The sequence below is a fragment of the Tyto alba genome, unplaced genomic scaffold (assembly GCF_018691265.1).
Source record: "Tyto alba isolate M040663 unplaced genomic scaffold, T.alba_DEE_v4.0 Super-Scaffold_2, whole genome shotgun sequence".
In the NCBI taxonomy this organism is placed as follows: Eukaryota; Metazoa; Chordata; class Aves; order Strigiformes; family Tytonidae; genus Tyto; species Tyto alba.
In genome coordinates this window covers 935,239-955,656 of record NW_024881282.1, presented here as the reverse complement: position 1 = coordinate 955,656, position 20,418 = coordinate 935,239, and the positions used below count along the sequence as shown (strand labels likewise).

At 49.5% G+C, this 20,418-nt stretch overlaps 2 protein-coding genes and 1 pseudogene across 2 annotated transcripts in view; 2 read left to right on the top strand and 1 right to left on the bottom strand.

Moving 5' to 3' along the window:
- Nucleotides 1-1,888: 1,888 nt before the first annotated feature.
- Nucleotides 1,889-2,817, top strand: LOC104361106 (annotated as a pseudogene).
- Nucleotides 2,818-5,781: 2,964 nt separating this feature from the next.
- LOC116963254 (olfactory receptor 51E2-like) overlaps nt 5,782-20,418 on the bottom strand; it is a 49,839-nt gene continuing 35,202 nt past the window's right edge. Inside the window, exon 2 of the mRNA XM_032999375.2 lies at nt 5,782-6,148. Coding sequence (XP_032855266.1) covers nt 5,782-6,148 — 367 coding nt within the window. The remainder of the gene's footprint in view (nt 6,149-20,418) is intronic.
- LOC104364251 (olfactory receptor 51E1-like) lies at nt 14,059-15,015 on the top strand. Its single transcript, XM_009970850.3, has one exon. It carries the CDS (start codon nt 14,059-14,061, stop codon nt 15,013-15,015), a length of 957 nt encoding a protein of 318 aa, XP_009969152.2.

The window sequence follows — 20,418 nt, the reverse complement described above, 5'->3', positions numbered from 1 at the left end:
CAGGTCGAGACCGTTTTGCTCCCAATGGAAACTCCTTGCTTCCTTGGTCTGTTTTTTTGTCCCTTCTTCTTCTGTGTACTGTTCCTGGGCACACACCCATGGAGACATGTTTTTCTTCCAGACATGTATTTCCATCAGCTGGGCTCTCCCTGCATTCACGTTTCTCAACATACAATTCACTGGTGGCTCCAGACATCCAACTTACTTTCAGCCTGCTTCTAATGTGGTGCACAGGGCTGCCTTGAGGTGTGATTTCAGCAGCATCAGAGGGCATGGAGACATCGGTGTGGTGGGAAGCCACCACTGAGTCCTGCCCTACCACACGCAGAGTCCTGTCTCAGGGCCCCCACAGCCAAGAGGTAACTTCACTCCCACTCCAAAGTCTGACCTGGCCATCAAGGGACCGGCAACATCTCACTGCAGAGGTGGGGAGAGCCCAGAGCGCGTGGGGTGGGCACCCAGCATCGTGTTCAGAAGGACCTCTTCAGAAAGCCCCCTCCAGCTGCATCTCACTCCAGGAGCCCCTCAGCAGGGAAGCCAGACGTGGACCTGCTAGGCAGCCTGGTGCTCCACATGCAGTCCCACGGCACGACCCAGTGGATGGGTTCTCACCCCTTGCAGGTAAAGGTGTCGCATTTGTGCGCCTGAGATGGGGTGGCTCTTCTGCTCTGAGGCCTCTTGTCATTATCACAGTGCAAACAGGAGCAAGGAGACCTGACTGGAGGCTCGTTCTTGATAACGCAGAGGTGGGCCAGCACAGCGCCTTCCCGCTGAACACCGCTTCGTGATTACCACGTCCTTTACCCCACCTGGGACTCTGCACCTCGCCTGCGGTGCTGTGACTGGGAGGCAAAAGGTGGAGGAAGCCTCCCCAGCCAGGATGAGAACTCTGATAGAGCTAGAGGAGAAATCTCAGGGAACGCTGGGCACTTGGGGTGGCTGGCTGGGCCTCCCAGAGATGGTGGCAGTGATTAATTGCTTGGGTTTTGTAAAAAGAGACAGGGAAAGTCTACTGGGACTCTGGTCAAGAGAAACATCTTAGGGAGAAGGTAAATAAGTCCCTGCCTCCCTTCTTCTGCAGCACGGGTTTCCTCCAACTCAGAGAGGCAAGAGTTAATCCTAATCTTCTGCAGCTGGAAAGAGGGAGAATGACACAAGATTGCCAGCTGGGTTGTGAAACCTCCCAGGAGACAGCTTGGCTGTAAACTTCCCAGCTTCTGAACTCTGCTCAGCAGGCTGGAGAGACCGAGGTCCTTGGAGAAGAGGAGCTGTTGCTCACTCACAGCTTGAGCCAGGGTCTGATGTAGGTCCCGAGCTGTTGTGGGATGAACACCCAGCTTGAATTCTGATGATGCGTGACTTTTTCTTAGTTTCACCTGGGAACTCACAAGGGCACCTGTGCTGGGTCAAACCAGAAGTCTTCCTCACCTGGGACCCACTCTCCAGCTGTGGCTTGTGCCCCTGAGCACAGCTGGCAGAGCCACCCCAGGGGGGGCCAGGGGGTCCTGGAGAATCCAAGGTGTCCCTGGCGGAGGATATCAGGACTGTGCCAGCCTCATGGTGCTGAGGACCCATCTGCTGCTCCTCCACCCACTCCAGGGAAGGAGAGGTGTCTTGAATCCAAATAAGCAATGAATAAGTTCATATCTGAACAATGGTGATCGTCCTTTTTACTTGATATCACTTCACACTCTTTTGATAAACTCCCCAAGCTGACCTTGCCATGATTTAGTAACAAGCAGAATAACAAATCCAGTTCACGCGTTACATGGGAGTTGCAGTGAAAGTGGCACAATCTGGGTATGTTTTGCAAAGTTTAATGATTCTTTCTATTATGTTTTATTGAAAAGAAAGACTTTTAGGTGTAGTTTGCAAAGGATGCCTCTCAATGTCAAACTCTCTCCCTTCCAACAGCACAATTCCAATTTTCTTGACTGGCATCCCTGGGCTGGAAGATATGCACCCCTGGATTCCATCCCATTCAGCACAGTGTTCACCCTAGCCCTCCATGGGAACAGCACCCTCTTGCACCTGATGAAGATGAAGCCATCTCTCCAGAAGCCCATGTTTTGTTTCCTCTCCGTGCTGGCTGTCATTGACTTGGTGCTGTCCCTGACCACCATGCCCAAAATGCTGAGCATCTTCTGGTTCAACGCCCAAGAGATCACCTTCAGTGCCTGCCTTGTGCAGGTGTTTTTACTTCACACTTTCTCAGTTATGGAGTCGGTGGAGCTGCTGGCCATGGCTTTCAGCATGTTGCCAACTACAACTGCCAGAGCTACGAGCTCCATCCTGACCATCTCACTGGCAGTCAAGAACGGGCTGGTGGTTTTAGCCAGGGCAGCCATGCTCATGTTGTCCCTGCCTCTTCTCCTTCATCGCCTGCCGTAGTGCTGCTCCCACATCATGTCCCACTGCTACTGCAAACACATGGCAGAGGTAGAGCTGGCCCGTGCCAACACCAGGCTCAATACCATCATCATGGTTTTCTTCATTGTGGGGTTGGATCTATTGTCCATTGGTCCCTCCTACCTCAGAATCTTGGGGACTGTGTTGAGCTTGGCATCCAAGGAGGAGAGACTGAAGGTGTCTGAGATCTGCCTCTCTCACATCTGTGTCATCCCTGGTCTCTACACACTTGTGGTTCTCTCATCAGTAATCCACAGGTTTGGTTGCCAAATTGCCTCTCATAAGCACATCTCGATGGCCAGTTTCTACCTCCCTTCACCCCCCACATTGAACCCCATTGCATATGGTGTCAAAACCAAGAAGATGTGTGACCAGGTGCTCATTGCATTTTCTCTCAAGAGAATCTAAATTCTTGCACATCCCATCCACAGGAGCATGTATGTATTTCCATACAACTGCACATGCAAATTGCAGCACATGATGGGCTACAAAAACTAGCCCTAGACATATCAAGTCTGCAGCAGGTACATGATCCACTTTAAATGACTCCCATCTCTTCTCCTGAATCTTTTATGTTTAAGACTTAAGAACTGTGAGAGGATTGTACATATCTGCTGAAAATGGTAGCATTTCAGCTCACCACTGCCCGCAGCAAGCAGCAAAGCCTGCTTGGCAGACCGAGGAGGGTACTAAATCCAGAGGTCAGCCTGTGCAGAACTGGAAAATTTTTGGAGTATTTGGCTTTGACGTCACTGTGCTGATAGTGAGCTGGAGGTAAATAACATTCTCGTTTGAGCTCCACAGGCTGCATTTCTTCTCTTTTTGTGTGCTGAGGAAATGAGCTGATGGCTGGCAGGTCCCCTCCAAAGAGCTATTGATGCTGCTGGACCATGTAAAGAGGGTGGGGGAAAGAGGGACCGAGCCATCTTGTGTTGGCAGGCAGCTGGGAGAGGAGTGAGGTTCGAGGTGCTGACCCTCGCTGCTGGGGAGAGGGGGTGGGCGCCGGGTGATGCCCCCTCCTCAGGCGCGCGGCACTGGCACAAACCGGAGCCCCACGCCTGCTCCCAGCCTCTTGGCTAGACACGCCATGGCCGATGATGACGCATCTGCCTGGAGGAGGGTTGCTCGCATTTTCCAGCGTGAGCTCTGAGGACGGTCTCAGTCAGGGTGAGGTTAAACCTGCTGCACGCACCTCATCCCCCCCCCCCCCCAACAGCACAGGCACTGTCCCCTTCCTCCACCCCTGTACGCACTGGGGGCTCGGGGAGCCAGGTCCCCGGGTCACGGGGAAGAGCACAAACACCTGCGGGCACTGGGGTTTTTTAGCTGTCTTTTCAGTTCTGATTATCCTCATACAACTTGGATGTGATTTCTGTTGCCCGAGTTATTTATCCATGTGCTAAGCTGCCGTAGATCTGATTCATAGATCAACGCTGTAAATCCAGCACAAAAACTATGAAATCCATAATATTTCTACTGAATTAATGTATCTACTTCCATTACGTTCTCCAAGTCTTAGAATACGAAATGTGTTTTGCTGCACAGCTGCCGTATTTATAAAGCTGGACTATTACAAAAGGAGATTCCTGTTCTACAGTGTTTAATGAATTTATGTGGCACAAGAACAAAGTCTGGCCTATTTTATTAATATACCTGTAGCTGTTTCATCCCTCACCTGGCTTTTGCAATCACAGCCCAGCAGGTAAGAAATCCCCACACCCAGGAAGCTCATGTTGTATGTGGCAGCTCATCACCCACACTACCATGAGGGTCACAGAGTCTTGTGGGGTCTCTGTTTGTGTCCCCCAAGCTGTCCCCAGCAGTTCTTCTACTGATCAGAGATCTAGGGAAGGATGTGAACTGGGATGTTATAAAGCTTTTTATGAAACAACGAAACCCAGAGTAGTAGAGATGAGGGTTTATGGGAGAACTTTGCAAAGCTGAATGGTGAAGTGGTATGCTGGACAGTAAAACTGAGTATAAATTAATTAAAACTGAGGTGCTCTAGCAAAACACAGGTCTGTTTTTGCATAAACAATGTTGTGCTGAGCTGTCCATCCCCACTCAGAAACAGGCACCTTGGAGTTGTGACTGATGATTCCTTGAAAACACCAGTGGTACCCAGCCACTTCTTCACTCCAGTCTCGCCTCCTCGTTACCACACCAGGTTTCACTCAGCCCCTGGCAAGGCGATGACTGGTGCAGCTCAGGGTTGGCAAACAGCAGCTTCTTTCTACCATTTCTTCCCTCTCACTCATTTCCAGTGCTCCAGCATGGGCTGATCCACAGGCTGCATGTTGAGGTACATGATCCGGTGTTGGTCCTTCACGGGCTGCAGTCCTTTTGGGGTCTATCTGCCCTGGCATGGGCTTGCTCATGGGCTGCAGTCCCTTCAGGGGTGTTCCTACTCTGGCGTGGGTCCTTCATGGGCCACAGTCCTTTCGGGGTCTGTCTGATTTGGCGTGGGTCCTCCACGGCCCACAGTCCCTTCAGTGGGAGTGTTCCTACCACCATGGAGCACCTTCCACTGCTCTGACCTTGGTGTTCCCTTTGCTGGCCCTCCCTCTTTGTTCACTTCTCCTCTCTGCCTGACAGTTTCTGCCCTTTCCTAATTATGTTTTCACAGAGGCACCACAAACTGCCCTGGCTGGCTCCGCTTTGGTGTGTGATGGGTCTGTTACTGCTGGAACCATTTGTGCCTGGCACAGGGCACCTCAGTCCTTCCTCCTGGCCACCCCTGCAGCCCGCTCCAATACCAAAACCTTGCCAGCTACACCCAGCACATCTCCCCAAAAATATGTTAAGCTGCTACTTACAGATATTGTTTTGCTTTGTGCGGTGTGGATAATGAGTTAATTTGTTCCTAATTCAGGAAACTAAGCTCTTAATAAAATTTTTGCTAGGAATTTCTGCTTCCACAGAAGTACTTATCTGTTCTTTCAAAAAAATAATTTTCTAAATTATAGGCAGTGAATAAATGCAAGGAAAAGAAGTCACAGTGAAAAAGTTAATATTAGCTGAAAGTGGTTTATACTGTGTCTCTGTCTCACTGCCTTTCTGGGATGCACTGGGATGCACTACAAGGAAAGGAACAAGTCCCAGCTAAATGTTAACTCCTGAAGGGCTCTGACTACATCCATAAAGCCATCAACCTGCTGAGCTTGTGTAGGCTTTTATTAGAGTACTAGTGCTTGCTGCACAAAGTATATTTGCTCGACAATTTGCAGCCATAAATTATTGTTATTTGTGTTGTGATAGTGACTGAGCGCCTGCCAAGGGCTAAGGCACCCTGTTGCATAAAGAAGAAGAGCACATTCCTCATCCTGAAAGCTAAGCTAAGAAAAGTCAAGAAGAGTCAGAGCTGTGTGCAGTTCAACGGGCAGTTCTGTCATTGTAAATTTTGACTGAAATCAGGATCCTCCTCTGTATCTGTTTGGTCCTCACCCCGTAGATGATGGGGTTGAGCACAGCGGGCACCAGGATGTAGATGTTCCCCATGGTGATATGGACCAGTGGAGCCAGGTCCTTCCCAAACCTGTGCACCACGGACAGCCCAATCAGGGGCACGTAGAAGGCCAGGACCACGCAGATATGGGCAATGCAGGTGCTGAACACCTTGAGCCTCTCCTTCCACGACGCCAGCCGCAAGACAGCCTTGAGGATCAGGACGTAGGAGAGGCAGATGAGGACGGCGTCCAGCCCCATGACCAGCAGGATGGCGGTGAGGCCGTACACCACGCTGGGGGTGGTGTTGGCACAGGCCAGGTTCATCACATCCTGGTGCAGGCAGAAGGAGTGTGACAGCACTCGGGAGCTGCAGAAGGGAAGGGGCAGAGCAGGACTCGGGTCTGCCCCTCCTCTGGAGCCAGGTGGTGTTGTGGCAGTCTTAGAATGTTGTGTGTTTATTTTCTGTACTGAAAACATGTTACTAGCATGAGATATGCACCGTAGTGCCACCAGAGCTGTGCTGTCACAGTGGGAAACGTGCTGTCTGGAGTCACAGAGTCACCAAGGTGGGCAGGCACCTCTGGAGATTGTCCTGTCCAACCTCCCTGATCAGGCAGGGTCACCCAGAGCAGGTTCCCCAGGACCGTGTACACCCCAGTTTTGTACATCTCCAAGGATGGAGACCGTACAGCCCCCCTGGGAAATCTGTGCCAGTGTTTGATTAACCGCATCATAAAAAAAAAAAAAAAAAAAAAAATTGTCATGTTTAAATGGAATTTCCTGTTTTTTTCTAGTTTGTGCCCATTACCTCTTGTCCTTTCACTGGATAACACTGAGAAGAACGTGTCTTTGTCTTCACTGCATCCCATCGAGTATTTATACACCTTAAGAAGACACACTCGCACAGAGAATCTCTTTGCCAAGGGAAATGCCCCTTCAATGGGGACGATGCCTCCCTTAAGGGGCTTGAGACTCAAAAAAGACAATAATTGACATTAGTAACTATTGGTACAGTATTGATACAGCCTATAGGACCACCAGCAGGTTAACATCGCTCTGTGGGCTATTTATTACCTAACTTAGAAGCAACTGGGATGAGTTGGTCACCAGGACTACTCCATGTACTAGTCACCCCCTCTGCTTTTCCCCCCAACTGCTGTTTGGGGCACCCAGCTGGGTCCTCACTGCTGTGCCCTGGAGGAACATCCCTGCTCTGGAGCCCAGCCCCACCGCAACAGTATGGAGCAGGGGTGCACTCCTGATTTCGAGGCCTCATAGGGTTAAAAGGCAGAGGGAAGTGTGAGGGGAGCGAGGGGGAGCCGGGGAACCCACCCCCTGCCCTGTTCACCCTGTGTTGCTGCACCCTGCAAGCTCACAGGCGCAGCGTGGTGACTATGGTCAAGGCTGGGAAGGAGCAAGCTCATGATCTTGCCTGATGACATTTCAGAGCAAAAGAGGGATGGTAGCAGTGCTCGAGAATAAAGCGTACGATCTCTCAATAAAAGTATTTTCTGGGTGTCTACTGAATAGAAATACAGATGCAACACAACATTGGGGAAAACGGAAAAGGTTTCAGTTTTAAAACTTTATTTAAGCGACATGTATTTAAACCCATTCAGGTCACTGCTGCAAGTTAGTAATGATGAGCCTTGCTCAGGAACTGGTGTGTGCAGTAAGAGCCTGCACATCAGTGAGAAACCCGAGGGTGAAAAGTAAGAGCCACCATCACTGTGCTTTGAGCCGTGCGGCTGTGAGGGGAAAGGAGCGATCTGAGGGTTAAAGGCACCAACTGGGGCTGCAGAACTGGCTTGGTTGCAAAAGGGCTGGAGGTGCTGACATTCAGGGCCCTTGGAAGGGTAAAGCGGGGTCTGCTCAGTGTGTTGAGGCATCAGGGACAGTGATGTGGGCTTCAGGAGAAATTCCGACCTGAGCATGCTTGAAAATAATTGTTCTTATTGAGACATCACCTCGTTACTAATGGTGATCTGCTCCTGTAACCCACCTGAGCAATTCCTGTGCTTGGCAAAATTCGCCCTTATGCTTTTCTGTCCCAATGCAATGGTCAGGGGGTGATTCATCTAGACTGCCCTCAACAGTCCTGATTTTGACCGAAGATCAAACGTCACTAACCCTCCGAAGATGGTACTGCTCACAGTGAAGCAGGCTCAGCTTCTCCTCTCGTGGGTGCCGACCCCCCCCAGGCATCCCTCACTCCTCCCTACCTCTCAGCCCCAAGCCCTTTTGTGCCCCGACACCCTGCCCTGCCCCATGCTGAGCATCTTCCACATCAGCCTCCGTGGTGTCCCCACCAGGCTGGGCCAGTGGCCCAGGCTAAGGACAGAGCTCCAGAGAAGTGCTCTGTGCTTTACCAACGCACAGACCACAGTAAAGGGGTGAAGCTATTGCCAATAATTTTAAAAAATAAAAATCTACCTCCCAGTTTTTGCAGTTTTGCCTCTCTGCAGTCTTTTAAGCATCCAGCCCAGGATGTGCAGGCACTTTCCCTCCTGAGACAACAAGGGCGTGAACACCAGTCCCACCATGGTCATGGTCATCCTTCAAGTGGTTAAAATTGATTGGTGCTGCAGGGGATTGTGGTTTGACACAAAGCTACTGAGGGTCATCAGCAGCAACATAGACATCTCCATGAGCAACAGTGAGTGGGTGAAGAAGGTTTGAGGGAAAAAAGCACTGCAGCTGATTTCCTTGTATTTAAACCAGAGTGTGTCCAGCGCACTACGACCTGAAGACAAACAGTTAGAACGATGGACAGCATGGCCAAGAAATAGTATGTGGGCTTCAATCCTCTCATTGCATAAAAGATGGGGAGGCATTGCCAGTGCTCACAGTGAAACAGATAGAGCAGAGGTGAGAAGTCTGCAAGCCTGGGAAACCTGTCAGGGGTGGGAAAAATGCAGCCCTGAGGCTGATGTTCTTGAGTGCTGACATGAGCTCCACGCAGATTTGCCTGAGCTCCTGAGCTTTGAAGTAAAGAACGCTATTTATCCAATATGTTATTATAATCAGCAATGAGAATTTAGAGGCAAGGATGAAACACAAAGAAAAGTCAGTATACCCTGCTTTGGATTCCTAGCTCAGGCTCAGCCCTGCCTCAGTGAAGCCAGTGGAAATATTTGCACTGACACTAGAAGGAAAGGAAAAGGGGCTCTATTTCAAATACTCAGTTCAATCTTTGAGCAACTTCCACTATTACCACTTGCAGCAGCATTTGCAGACCCATACCCCATTGTGTTGAGCCCTGAGCAGTTGCCACAGCTGAAAACATCTGCAGCCCTGAAGGTTTCCTGATAGGGTCTATCCCAGACACAGACACGTGGTGTTTGTGGAGGAAGGACGTGGTGGTAAATGCTTTGTCCCATTGCAAGAATATACGTTATCTTACACAGAACAGAAGTCCCAGGAAAGGATAAAGACTGTAAATTTAAGTTCCAGGGGCCTTTGAAGGTAAGGGTAAAAAAACTGCCTTGCCAAGTCCAAAGTGAGCATGTTTCTGCTTGGTCTAAATTCTGTAGTTTTTATGTTCATAGTATAGTTTGTCAATTTAGATGTCTCTCATCCCCCTGCCCTCAGCTAGGGCACAACAAGGTACGTTATGGCAATAACAACAACCTGAAAAATATATTCACAAAATGCCATCTGGGAATAGTTTTTTTCCTCACACAGTCCCGACAAAGACCCTGCCTGACAAGCAAAGCAGCCAGAGCCTTTCTCAGGGTATTTTGCTGCAGAAAGTGCTGGGGAGACTGCTCTAACTCCCAGAAAATGCTGGAAACTTCTGCTTGGCTTCAGCTTTGCTCAGTGTGAGCTGCGCTGCTTCTAAGGCAGCCTCTGAGGGGTGACCGTGCTCGTCTGACACCCACAGCTTGATCGGCTGCAGCAGCTCGGTGCCTGAGCTCAGCCTCCTGCTGTTCCCAGGTGGTGTGGGCTAAGTCAGGGACAAATCCTGACAACCGCAAAAAAACACAGTTGCTGCAGCTGGTGGAAGGGGTCTCAGATAAAAACAGATTGCAGGAGCACACATGGGGCACACATCAACCTTGGAGGAGGTCCTGGAGACCAAAACTCAGCAGCTTCTCAAGGCACAGCCATACCTGCACTTCTCATTGCAGAACGGTGTCGCGGCCAGGCTGGGTGCCACCGACACGGGATGAGGCACAGGCTGCCCTGTTTTACAGGACACCCTTATCTGTCCCCGGGGCACAGCACCACGCTGGAAGAACTCAGCTGCTCCAGGTGATTTTGTCTGTGCACGCAGCTCTGCACCGTGAAATGATTCTCAGTTTTCTCCCCACCACAGTAAACTATTCACCTCCTGGATGGGCTCCTGGAGTCCCAGGAGAGAAAAGAGGCTGAGCTGCCCGGCCCGAAGGGTCACGATGAGTGGCACAGGGTCTGGCTGATGTGACTAGTGAGGCAACACCCGGGCCAGTACTGTTTAACCACTTCATTAACGACCCGGGTGGTGGGACAGAGCACACTCTCAGCAAGTCTGCAGATACAAAACTGCCGGGCGGGTGGCTGATCTTGCCCCTTAATTCTGCTCCAGCATCCTGCTGTTTTCAGCTCAGGAGGGGGCTGGTCTGCTTTCCGCAGCCCTCAGCAACCCCTCTTCCAACACTCTCACAAATTTCCTTTTGAACTCATGTAAATAATTTGGAGCCAGAGCAGCCTTCAGCAAGGAGTTCCTCTGTTCCTCTCATCTACAGCATGGACAAGGACAAAATCAGACCATGCTCTTGTCCTCTTCTTCCTCGGCACCAGCCCAAGGGTGTCACAGCATTCTCCAGGGACGTTGACTGATGGGTGAGGAGACACCTAGAGCCCCAGTCTGTACCCCATCAGTGGTGGGGAACAGGCAGCTGGAGGCTCCCCACAGCCATGGACAAAGGGAGCACCACCCCGCTCTGTACCCCAGCATCCACCATCTCTATGAGAAACTCATCACAGAATCAAAAAAATTCTCAAAGTTTCTGATCATGAAGCCGTTGGCTGATTCTTTTTGGTTTATGCTCTTTCTTGGTAACCTTTGGGGATTTTTCTTATTGTCCTTGTTTCCTTGTATTTAACCCATCTATTTAAATGCAATATACACACATATACAAATATACATATATACAGTGTACCTATGTATAATCGGGGAGCTGCATGGAAGCACCCGGGGAGGGGGGGGTGTGGGTGGCACCGGGGCTGAGTCTCTTCACTTTTCAGAATGCAAAAGTTTCACAGAGCAGGGCAAAACTGTGGAATTTTCTGAATACACACTTTTTGCAATTTTTTTTGTTGTTTGTTTTGTTGTTTTTTGTTTGTTTGTTTGTTTTTTTTAATAGCCAGTGCCCCAAAGCTGCCTTCACTCCCATCTTTGCACTCTGCCATTTTATTTCTCAGAGAAGACATGAAAACCTTCTTGTAAGCAGTCCTGTGGTGCTCCCACCCCCTGGAGAGCAGAGGAATCAGCTGGGACTCCCTGGGTTTGCTCTGCCTGGGTTAAATACGGGTGCCCAGCGCCTGCCCGCAGCGCAGCCAGGGCTCTGCCTGGCCCCAGCTCCTGGCCTCTGCTCCGACCTGGGGTAAGTACGGCGTGGGCTGCCTGGAGGTGACCGGCGTTCTGCCCCCACGAGAACAATGTGCTGGGGGATTTGCATCAAAACAAGGATTTTCAAAAGTCTCTGGCAGGAACAACAAACCAGCACGTTAGAGAATGTTAAGATGGCGAAGTGCTTTGCTAAATATTAATTTTGATCTGATATATGCAGATAGGCTTGGCATGAAAAGCCACCCTAAAAATTGATCTTGATCAATAATTAAAAATTTTCCTCATTCTCTCAAGTACTACATGAATAGGTCATGTAGGTTTATTTCTATGATCACTTTGCTCCCAACAGGAGCAAAGGGGGCTCTTCAGCTCCTCAGCTTTAGGTGCTTTACCCCCTCAGTTACCTCTTTCGCTGTCCCAGTTCTCCCTCTCCCACACTGGTTTGGTTTCAGTGCTTTTTTCTCTCCTCCCAGGGACAGCCAGCTCTAACTTTTGTCCCTGTGTGCCTCTTTCCTGTGACCGGGCAGCGGGTGTTTGAGGCACCGCGCCGAGGGCTGCTGGAGGAGAGCGGCACCGTGCCGAGCTGAGCTACTTGCAGGCACCGCTGTCTTTCTTTCAATCCTGACTCTTTGGCCATGTGAAATCTTTTTGTTTGTTTGTCTGGTTTTGCTCTTTCTTTTCTTTTCTTTTCTTTTCTTTTCTTTTCTTTTCTTTTCTTTTCTTTTCTTTTCTTTTCTTTTCTTTTCTTTTCTTTTCTTTTCTTTTCTTTTCTTTTCTTTTCTTTTCTTTTCTTTTCTTTTCTTTTCTTTTCTTTTCTTTTCTTTTCTTTTCTTTTCTTTTCTTTTCTTTTCTTTTCTTTTCTTTCTTTTCTTTTCTTTTCTTTTCTTTTCTTTTCTTTTCTTTTCTTTTCTTTTCTTTTCTTTTCTTTTCTTTTCTTTTCTTTTCTTTTCTTTTCTTTTCTTTTCTTTTCTTTTCTTTTCTTTTCTTTTCTTTTCTTTTCTTTTCTTTTCTCTTCTCTTCTCTTCTCTTCTCTTCTCTTCTCTTCTCTTCTCTTCTCTTCTCTTCTCTTCTCTTCTCTTCTCTTCTCTTCTCTTCTCTTCTCTTCTCTTCTCTTCTCTTCTCTTCTCTTCTCTTCTCTTCTCTTCTCTTCTCTTCTCTTCTCTTCTCTTCTCTTCTCTTCTCTTCTCTTCTCTTCTCTTCTCTTCTCTTCTCTTCTCTTCTCTTCTCTTCTCTTCTCTTCTCTTCTCTTCTCTTCTCTTCTCTCCTCTTCTCTCCTCTTCTCTCCTCTTCTCTTCTCTCCTCTTCTCTTCTCTCCTCTTCTCTCCTCTTCTCTCCTCTCCTTTTCTCTTCTTTTCTCTTCTTTTCTCTTCTTTTCTTTCTTCTTTTATTTTCTTGTTGTTTTATTCTGCTGCAAAATGAGCTCTCAGAGCACATGCATGTGTGTGCAGACACACTCTGGGACAAATCTTAATCAGTTTGTGCTCCTCGGTTATGAAAAACATATTAATTTCCAGCTGAACAGACTTGCATGTTCTCCCTGCTCCACCATGCAAAGAACTGAGGGTGTGCTGCTGTGACCACCAGCTGCTCAGTTTGTGCTTTTAAGATGCTATAAATTTAACTGCATTTACAGAGAAGCCTGTTTGGAATATTTCTCTGGAAATCCCCCCCCAGCCTCCTGTTGCTGAGCATCGCAGCTGATGGCTGGTGCTCCCAGGGCACTGAAGTTGCCCAGGAAAGCCGGCAGCTTCCAGAGCGCTTAAATGGAGACCTGATGTTTGCTGTTGGGCTTTCTAATGGTCTCAGGCAGACGAAACACCACTTCAGGTTCTCAATCTTACTTGAGCCTCTGAATTCCTTCCTTTCCATTTAACCTTTTTGGCAGCTATAAAGCACAAATCCATTTTCCTTCCATCAGGGCTGGTTTGGTTAATTGACCTGCAGGTTTAGCTGATAAAGCTCCCTAAAACGTTATACATTTTGCCATACTTAAACAAAAAGGGAAGAAATCAATACGGAGTCACATGTAATGGGGCTACTTCTCATCTCAGAGTGAGCTGTTATCTCTTGTGGTCTGACTGCATTCGGTTCAGCACAAACATTGACCTTTCCCTGCCTTTGTCTCTCTCCCCCTGCATCTCCCCTTCCCTCTCCCGTCCGGGTGCTTCAGCCTTGCAGGGACCAGCACGGCCAGGGCTGCTCCTCCTACTGCTGCAGGGACCAGCCTGACCTCCTGGTCCCCATCCCACCTCTCCTCCTCCCCAGGCAGGAGCACCCCTGGGCCCAGGCTGTCATCCTGCCCGTGCTGCTGTGAAGCTTTCAGGTACCTCCCACAGGGCTGAGCACCAACCCTCCTGAAACTCTGGGTATTTAAGGGTTGGGGACTACAACATGGGGAGATTACATTAAATGCCGTGCTGCTCTTTCCTTGTTATCTGCTGCTGTGCACAGCCCAGACAGCGATCCTGGGACTGGTCCACTGTGTTGATGTGATGGTTATTCATGAGGGTGGCTGCACAGGGTTTTTTTGGCTCTCGGGAACCTGTCCTCCCAACACTGTTGCAGCTGGGGTGCAAGGAGTGTCTCGTAGCAGGGCTTTTATTCCAAGACACAACTATTTCCAGACTCTCGGACCATCAGTGCGTGAGATGTCATCTTCCAATGGGACTGGGTCCAGTCCCCTGACCTTCATCCTCAGCAGCATTCCCGGTCTGCCACTGAGCAGCTACTGGATGGCATTGCCTCTCTGCTGCCTGTACCTCCTCATGCTCCTGGGGAACTGCACCTTACTCTGGATGATAAAGACAGACCACAGCCTCCATACACCGATGTACTATTTCCTCTCCATGCTGTCCGTGGCAGACCTGGGCTTGTCTCTTTCCACCCTGCCCACCATGCTGGCCATTTTCTGGTTTGAGTCCACCTCCATCCGTTTTGAGGCATGCATTGTCCAGATGTTCTTCATCCACTCCTTCTCTGCCATTGAGTCTGGGGTCTTGGTGGCCATGGCTTTTGACCGCTTCGTGGCTATTTGCTACCCTTTGCGCTACGGCTCTGTCCTGACGAGCTCCCTGATAATGAAGGCGGGGGGGATGATCTTCATGCGGGGTGTCTGTGTGGTGCTACCCGTTGCTGTCCTTATTAAGAAGATGCCTTTTTGCAGGTCCCGTGCCCTGTCTCACTCGTTCTGCCTGCACCAGGACATGCTGAGGCTGGTTTGTGGGGATGTCAGGCTCAACAGCTTGTATGGGCTGACTGCGGTGATACTCACCAAGGGACTGGACTCCCTGACCATCCTCCTGTCCTACATGATGATCATCAGGGCCATCTTGAGCATCATCTCCCAGGAAGCACGAGCCAAAGCCTTTAGCACGTGCATCTCCCACCTCTGTGCTGTCCTGATCTTCTACATCCCGCTCATTGGCTTGTCCGTCATCCACAGGTTTGGGAAGGGCCTGCCCCCCCCCACTCACACGCTGCTGGCTGATGCCTACCTCCTGGTGCCTCCTGTCCTCAACCCACTCGTGTATAGCTGGAAAACAAAGCAGATCCGCAGGCGGATCCTCGTCCTGCTCTGCCGGAGAGGGACCCAGCAGCGGGTCTAGTCCCAGAGTGGCAATTCCCCAACGCTGGTCTCCTCCTTCCTTTCCTCTCCAGGCTGGTTGCTCATCATCTGCTGGAGAAAATCGCTCATGGTCCTTCACTTCCGAGGAGAAACCTGTCATCTCTTCTGCAGTACAGCTCTTTTCCTCTCCATGGAGGGATGGATTACGGCAATTCACATTATTCCACTTCCCGTTTTGGGATGCCCCACTTCTCAGAAAGTCTGCAAGAGGGCAGAGCTGGTATAGCCATGTCATGAAGTTGTTCTCCCTGCAGGTGGGGGAGAGAAGACTGCTGAGAGCAGACTTTCATCAAGGAATTCACTGTTAACAGCAAATTTGGTCTCTGAAGAACTACAAACAGTGTTGCCAGACTTGTGCTTTTAATTATGATATCCCTATATTGGTCTATTATATGAAAATGGCAGTTCCCAGAGGTATGTGATCATATGAGACTCCTCAGCTTTTATTATGCAAACAACATGACTCACATCTTTACAGTTACGGAGACAGGAACTAATGGCCTATGGGCTGTAACCCAAGGACACGAACCCAGAAAACCGGGTCCAGTCTCGTTGCAGGGTCTGCAAGGGGCTGTATGTTTTTTACTGTCTCATGATATCGTCTACTCTGCCTGTGTCTCTTCTGGGAACATCACAAAAATCTCTCCCCACCTCCCAGGTCATGATTTAAATGAGGGTAGGCTGGTCTGGCGCGGAGGTACAGGGCGCAGTGGGCAGGCGGTGCAATCCGAGCGCATCCTGCGACACGTGGTGCTGGTTGTGCGTTGCCACCTCTCCTTAGGGATGCACACGATGCATAAGTGACGTGCTTCCCACCTGGGCTGGCTGAGCTGCCCCTTTCAGAGCATCAGACTGTCATTAGCAGAGCTTCCACCCCATCCCAAGTGTAAAATAATCCTCCCTGCAAGCCAAATCCCTGTGACTTTGTCATGTCTGCAGGGTCACACCAAACCATTTGCTCCTTTCTGCCCCCAGATCAGTGCCTTCAGGCTCTCTCCTGGGCTGGTCCCCTCCTCTGAGCTATCATCCCAGCCTTTGCCTCATCCCAGTAGCTGAGTGGTCAAGAAGGATGGAGCAGGGTGAAAAGGAGGAGAAAGAGAGACCATGACCTTGCAGGTGAGGGGCAGCAGCCCCCACCTCGTGAGAGAGAGCGTGCTGCAGGAGTGCTGCGAGAGGCACTCGTGCTGGGGAGGGATGAAGGCAGAGAAAACCACCAATCTCAGTGCAGGCACTTGGCAGGGGCTGCGTCCAGCCATACGAAGAAGAGCTACAAGGCCAAGATTGGAGCTTGGGATGCCCTGGCCATCTGTCAGCAGGTTCCAGCAAACTGGGAGAAGCTGGGCATTGCAGGGATGTGCTGGAGAGCTTTGGTAGGGAGAAGAGAGAAGGTCCTTCTCTTTAGCTTTTTGTTTCCCACCCACCCTGTACAGCTGCAAAAGCTGCTTTGGGAATTGTACTGAGAACTTCTCCTAGCTGTCCTAAACCCTGCTATGGAAAATCCAAATGGCAAGGATCAGTGCTGTGAAAGGGAGTTAGGTGCTTGTTTTTTGGCAAGCATGAGGGAGTTATGGGAAAATTGTACCTGGGTTTTTCTTTTTTTGTCAGGGGAAGGGAATGCTCTGTCTCTTGCAGAGTCTTTTGGGTACTGTCACCTGGGAGGTGCCAAGCTGCCAAACCAGCAAGGACACATGGGTGCTGCTATGCATGCTGCAAAGCATCATGTGAGTCAGATGCTGGGAAAGGACTGGTGTCTGCAGGAGGTAAGACGTATGCCATGCAAAAATAAAGGCGGATGCAAGGCAAATGCAAGTGTTTAACACGCAGACTTGGCCCCATGGCTGGGAAGCTGCCAGAAGCCTCCCCTGTATTTTTCCAAGAGTCCATAAAGTAGATGTCTGAAGACAGGGAGTCTGTATGTCCACGTAATGCCTGCTGAAATCGCTGGGCATCTTCGATCTGCCAACAAGAGGTCAGAGGCTGGGGACCTGAGCACCCAGCAGCGTCACGCTGTGCAGTAACCGCAGGGACATTGCTGTGTGAGCTCAGGAAGGAGAAATTTATCCTGTGCTTGAGTGTTTTGTTAAATCCAGTGAGTCAGACTGGGAAAGCCACAGGGAAGAGCAAGTGCTTCTGTAATCAGCTTGTGGACAGTAGAGAGCAGGTCCCTGAGGTACAGAGCAGTTCCTTTGGAGGCTGATGCAGCTGATGTGTGTCACCTGCTGACAAATCTGGTGGCCGTTGTGAACCTCACAGGCAAAATCCACAACTGGGTTAAACTACAAGCACTCCACTCATTTCAGCCAAGCAGTGCCGATGGACACTGCGGCTCTGAGTCACCCACCCCCAAAAGCATCTGCTTCCAGGGATAGATGTGACACGACAATTTGTCCATCTGGTGCTAATGGGGCTTCCCAGCCATCCTGGAGGTGGCCCCTCGCTCAAGAACAGAGCGCAGCTAATGCACTGCAGTCCTAAAGGGTCTGTGTGATGCCGGGGTGATGAAATTCGTAGTAATTTTAGTTTGTATTTAACCTAAAAACAGCTCCCCTACTTTACAGAGTGACGTGACCAGGTACCCTGCTGCCTGTTGATTTAGGTTTGCAATATGAAATGTGCTGCCGTGAGCCTTGCACACACTCGCCGTGCCTGCAGCTCCCCCTAAACCCGGCTGTCCTCCGGCTGCCTCCCAGTCACGGCGATCTGCCGGCTTCATTTAATAATTGACAGGACCGCGCGTCTTCCAAACGTTTGCTGTTCGCTTTTCTGTGTTTGACTTTCCACCGACGGCGCCCGAAGCAATAATGTACATACCAATTTTTCTACAAGTGCTTTCCACCTGTCGATCCCTTCCTCTTATCTGCATTTGCTCAGCCCTGTCCCTACATAATACATTTGCCATCACAAAATTCCCTTTTTCCAGCAAACAGTGTAAGTTGTCAACTTCTACTTCACACCAGCACCTTCACAGCCTGGTAAGTACAGTAGCTCTGGTGACGGTACACAGAGATGTAAAAATAAACCATGTCCAAACGCTGCCTCACTTGCTTCTTATTCTGGTCAACATTTGTGTTTTGTACCAATCTCACATTTCAGTCGTGTGTGCAGCTTTCCTACTGAAATATCTAACCATCCACAGACCTTGCAACGGGTTCAGCTGGTTTTGTCTTAACAGATTTCACAGGGTTTTTCTTCCAAGGAAGGGGGAAGGCTCTCCACAGCAGCACAGATTTCTTACTGGTAAAACTTCATCTGCTCCACAAGACATAAAAACCGGGCCCTAGCTATGAAGTTAAAGGAGTCTGTAGACAAACTCTGAAACTGGGTCAGATCTGGGATATTCTGATGCATACCACTGAGATATTTATTTTTTTTTATTATTTTTAGTAGCAACCATCCAACTCCTCTGCTTATGCATTTTGGGATTGTGCTATTATGGGATTTTGTTAAGTTCCAGGGAACTTTGTAGTAAATCTACATGAATGAGACGATCCTGAGAAGGGTTACACGTTCATTGCAAAAGTTGGATTTATCTTTTGAATTGGACATGGACTAATGTTCTGACCTAGTTTAAGACCACAAAATCTTCTGTTTATGCCTCCATATCCGTATGTTTGCACGTTGCCGGATGGAGCAGCTTTTAGCTCCATGTAAACAGATTTCATACATTAATCTCAACCTTGAGAATGAAGTAGATCACGGGTGAGGAAAAAATTAATTGGATGTCTGAGTACACAAAGTGGGACACCATAAAAGGTCATACAGCTTTTCAAAGTGCTGAGGAAAAACTAAAAATTCAGCTTCTGGTTTTCCTTAGATTCAGCTCTACCTTCCGTGTCCCAGATTTGGGACTATACATGGGCCTGGGGTCCAAGCTCCCATGACAGTCAGCGGTGGTGAGTCAGTGCGGTCCGTGGAGCTGTGGAGCACATCTGCTTTGAGGCGAGCTGAGGTGCTCTGTAGATTCAAACAAAGAAACTTCAAACTAAATCCTACCCCTGAAACCACATTCTAGGTAACAAACTCTTCATCTTAAACTTCAGCCGGTGGGTGTGACCCATTGGAGTTGTTTATAGCTCTGTATCAGGCATAATAAACCCTCAGCTTTTGCCCCACAAGGGTCCTTTGAGAAGCTCCAGGTGGGTTATGCTGGGCGGGTTTCAGGATTTGCAGAATAATCCTAGTCTCCAGCTGTGGGAGAAAAACGAGGCATCGTGGCTGCTGAGGCTGACCTGGTTGGATCACGCAGGGATCTGGCCAGCCCATGCCCGGGAGCTGCTGCCCACGGTCACCAGTGGATGGCTCTCCGGTGTCCTCCTCCTCCTCCTCCTCTTCCTCTTGGCACCTTGGCTAAGCGTGGTTAGTCTTGTGGCTCTTGACCCTACTGTTGTGTCTCTTCTTGCAGAGAGGTGGAGTTTATCCAGCCTCTTTTAGAAACCTGTGAACTCACTTCAGTGTGAGGGATGGACCAGATGAGCCCTTCATGCCCCTTTTGATCAAATTGTCTATGATTTCTAGGATTAGCACAGAAAGGACAGCACAAAACTGTAGCATCGTGGTGTTGATGGTCCTTTGGCCACTTGGTTAGGTATTCATCCTTGCTTCTCTCGTAGGGTACTGCATTACTGACTCCAGCCTGTGACGTCCAGAAACTGTTGCCCAGCAACAGCAACATCTTTAATCACCAGACATCCATCCTGACGGGTGGCGGTGACATTTCTGTCCAGCCTCTGTGCTCTAATCTCCTCGTGCTCACTAGAAACTACACCTGTATTACAAAGGAGAAGCTTCCATGCGTCAAGATATATTTTGTGTTTTGTCCAAGACCTCACAGATCCAGTCCTACCTTTTCTGATATGTCCAGCCACACTGAGCCTGATTTGGTCTAATTTCATGGAACTTGCCTCCAGTGTCTGCAGTCTCCACACCTTCTTCCTCAATGAGGCTAGGCTGGTTGTGTGTTCCTATTGCAATGATCTTCAGTGAATTCATCAGACTAATGACCCCAGAGAAATATTTCATTTCTCTTAACCTTGATAATGGAGGAAGTAGGAGTGGTGGCTTTATCCAGAGATACCTGCATCGTCCTCTCAGGCTCTGGTTTTGTTAAATACTCTTTTTTAAAACCTGAGGGCAGAGAAGATGGCATAAAGGCCAACAACCTGTAGGACCTGAGCATGGTACCCTGTCTCATCATCACCCTACAGTCCTTGTATCATCTTCTGACCCCTGTGATGATGCTGGACATCAGAAGACAAGTGCCTCAGAGCCCCGAAGTTGGCACCTCTCCCATCAGCCTCCCCTGATTCCCCCCTTCCCCATCTCCCGCAGGGACTCGTGCTGGGCACAGCCTGGGGGGACACATCCCCATGCCCAGGGCTTCCAC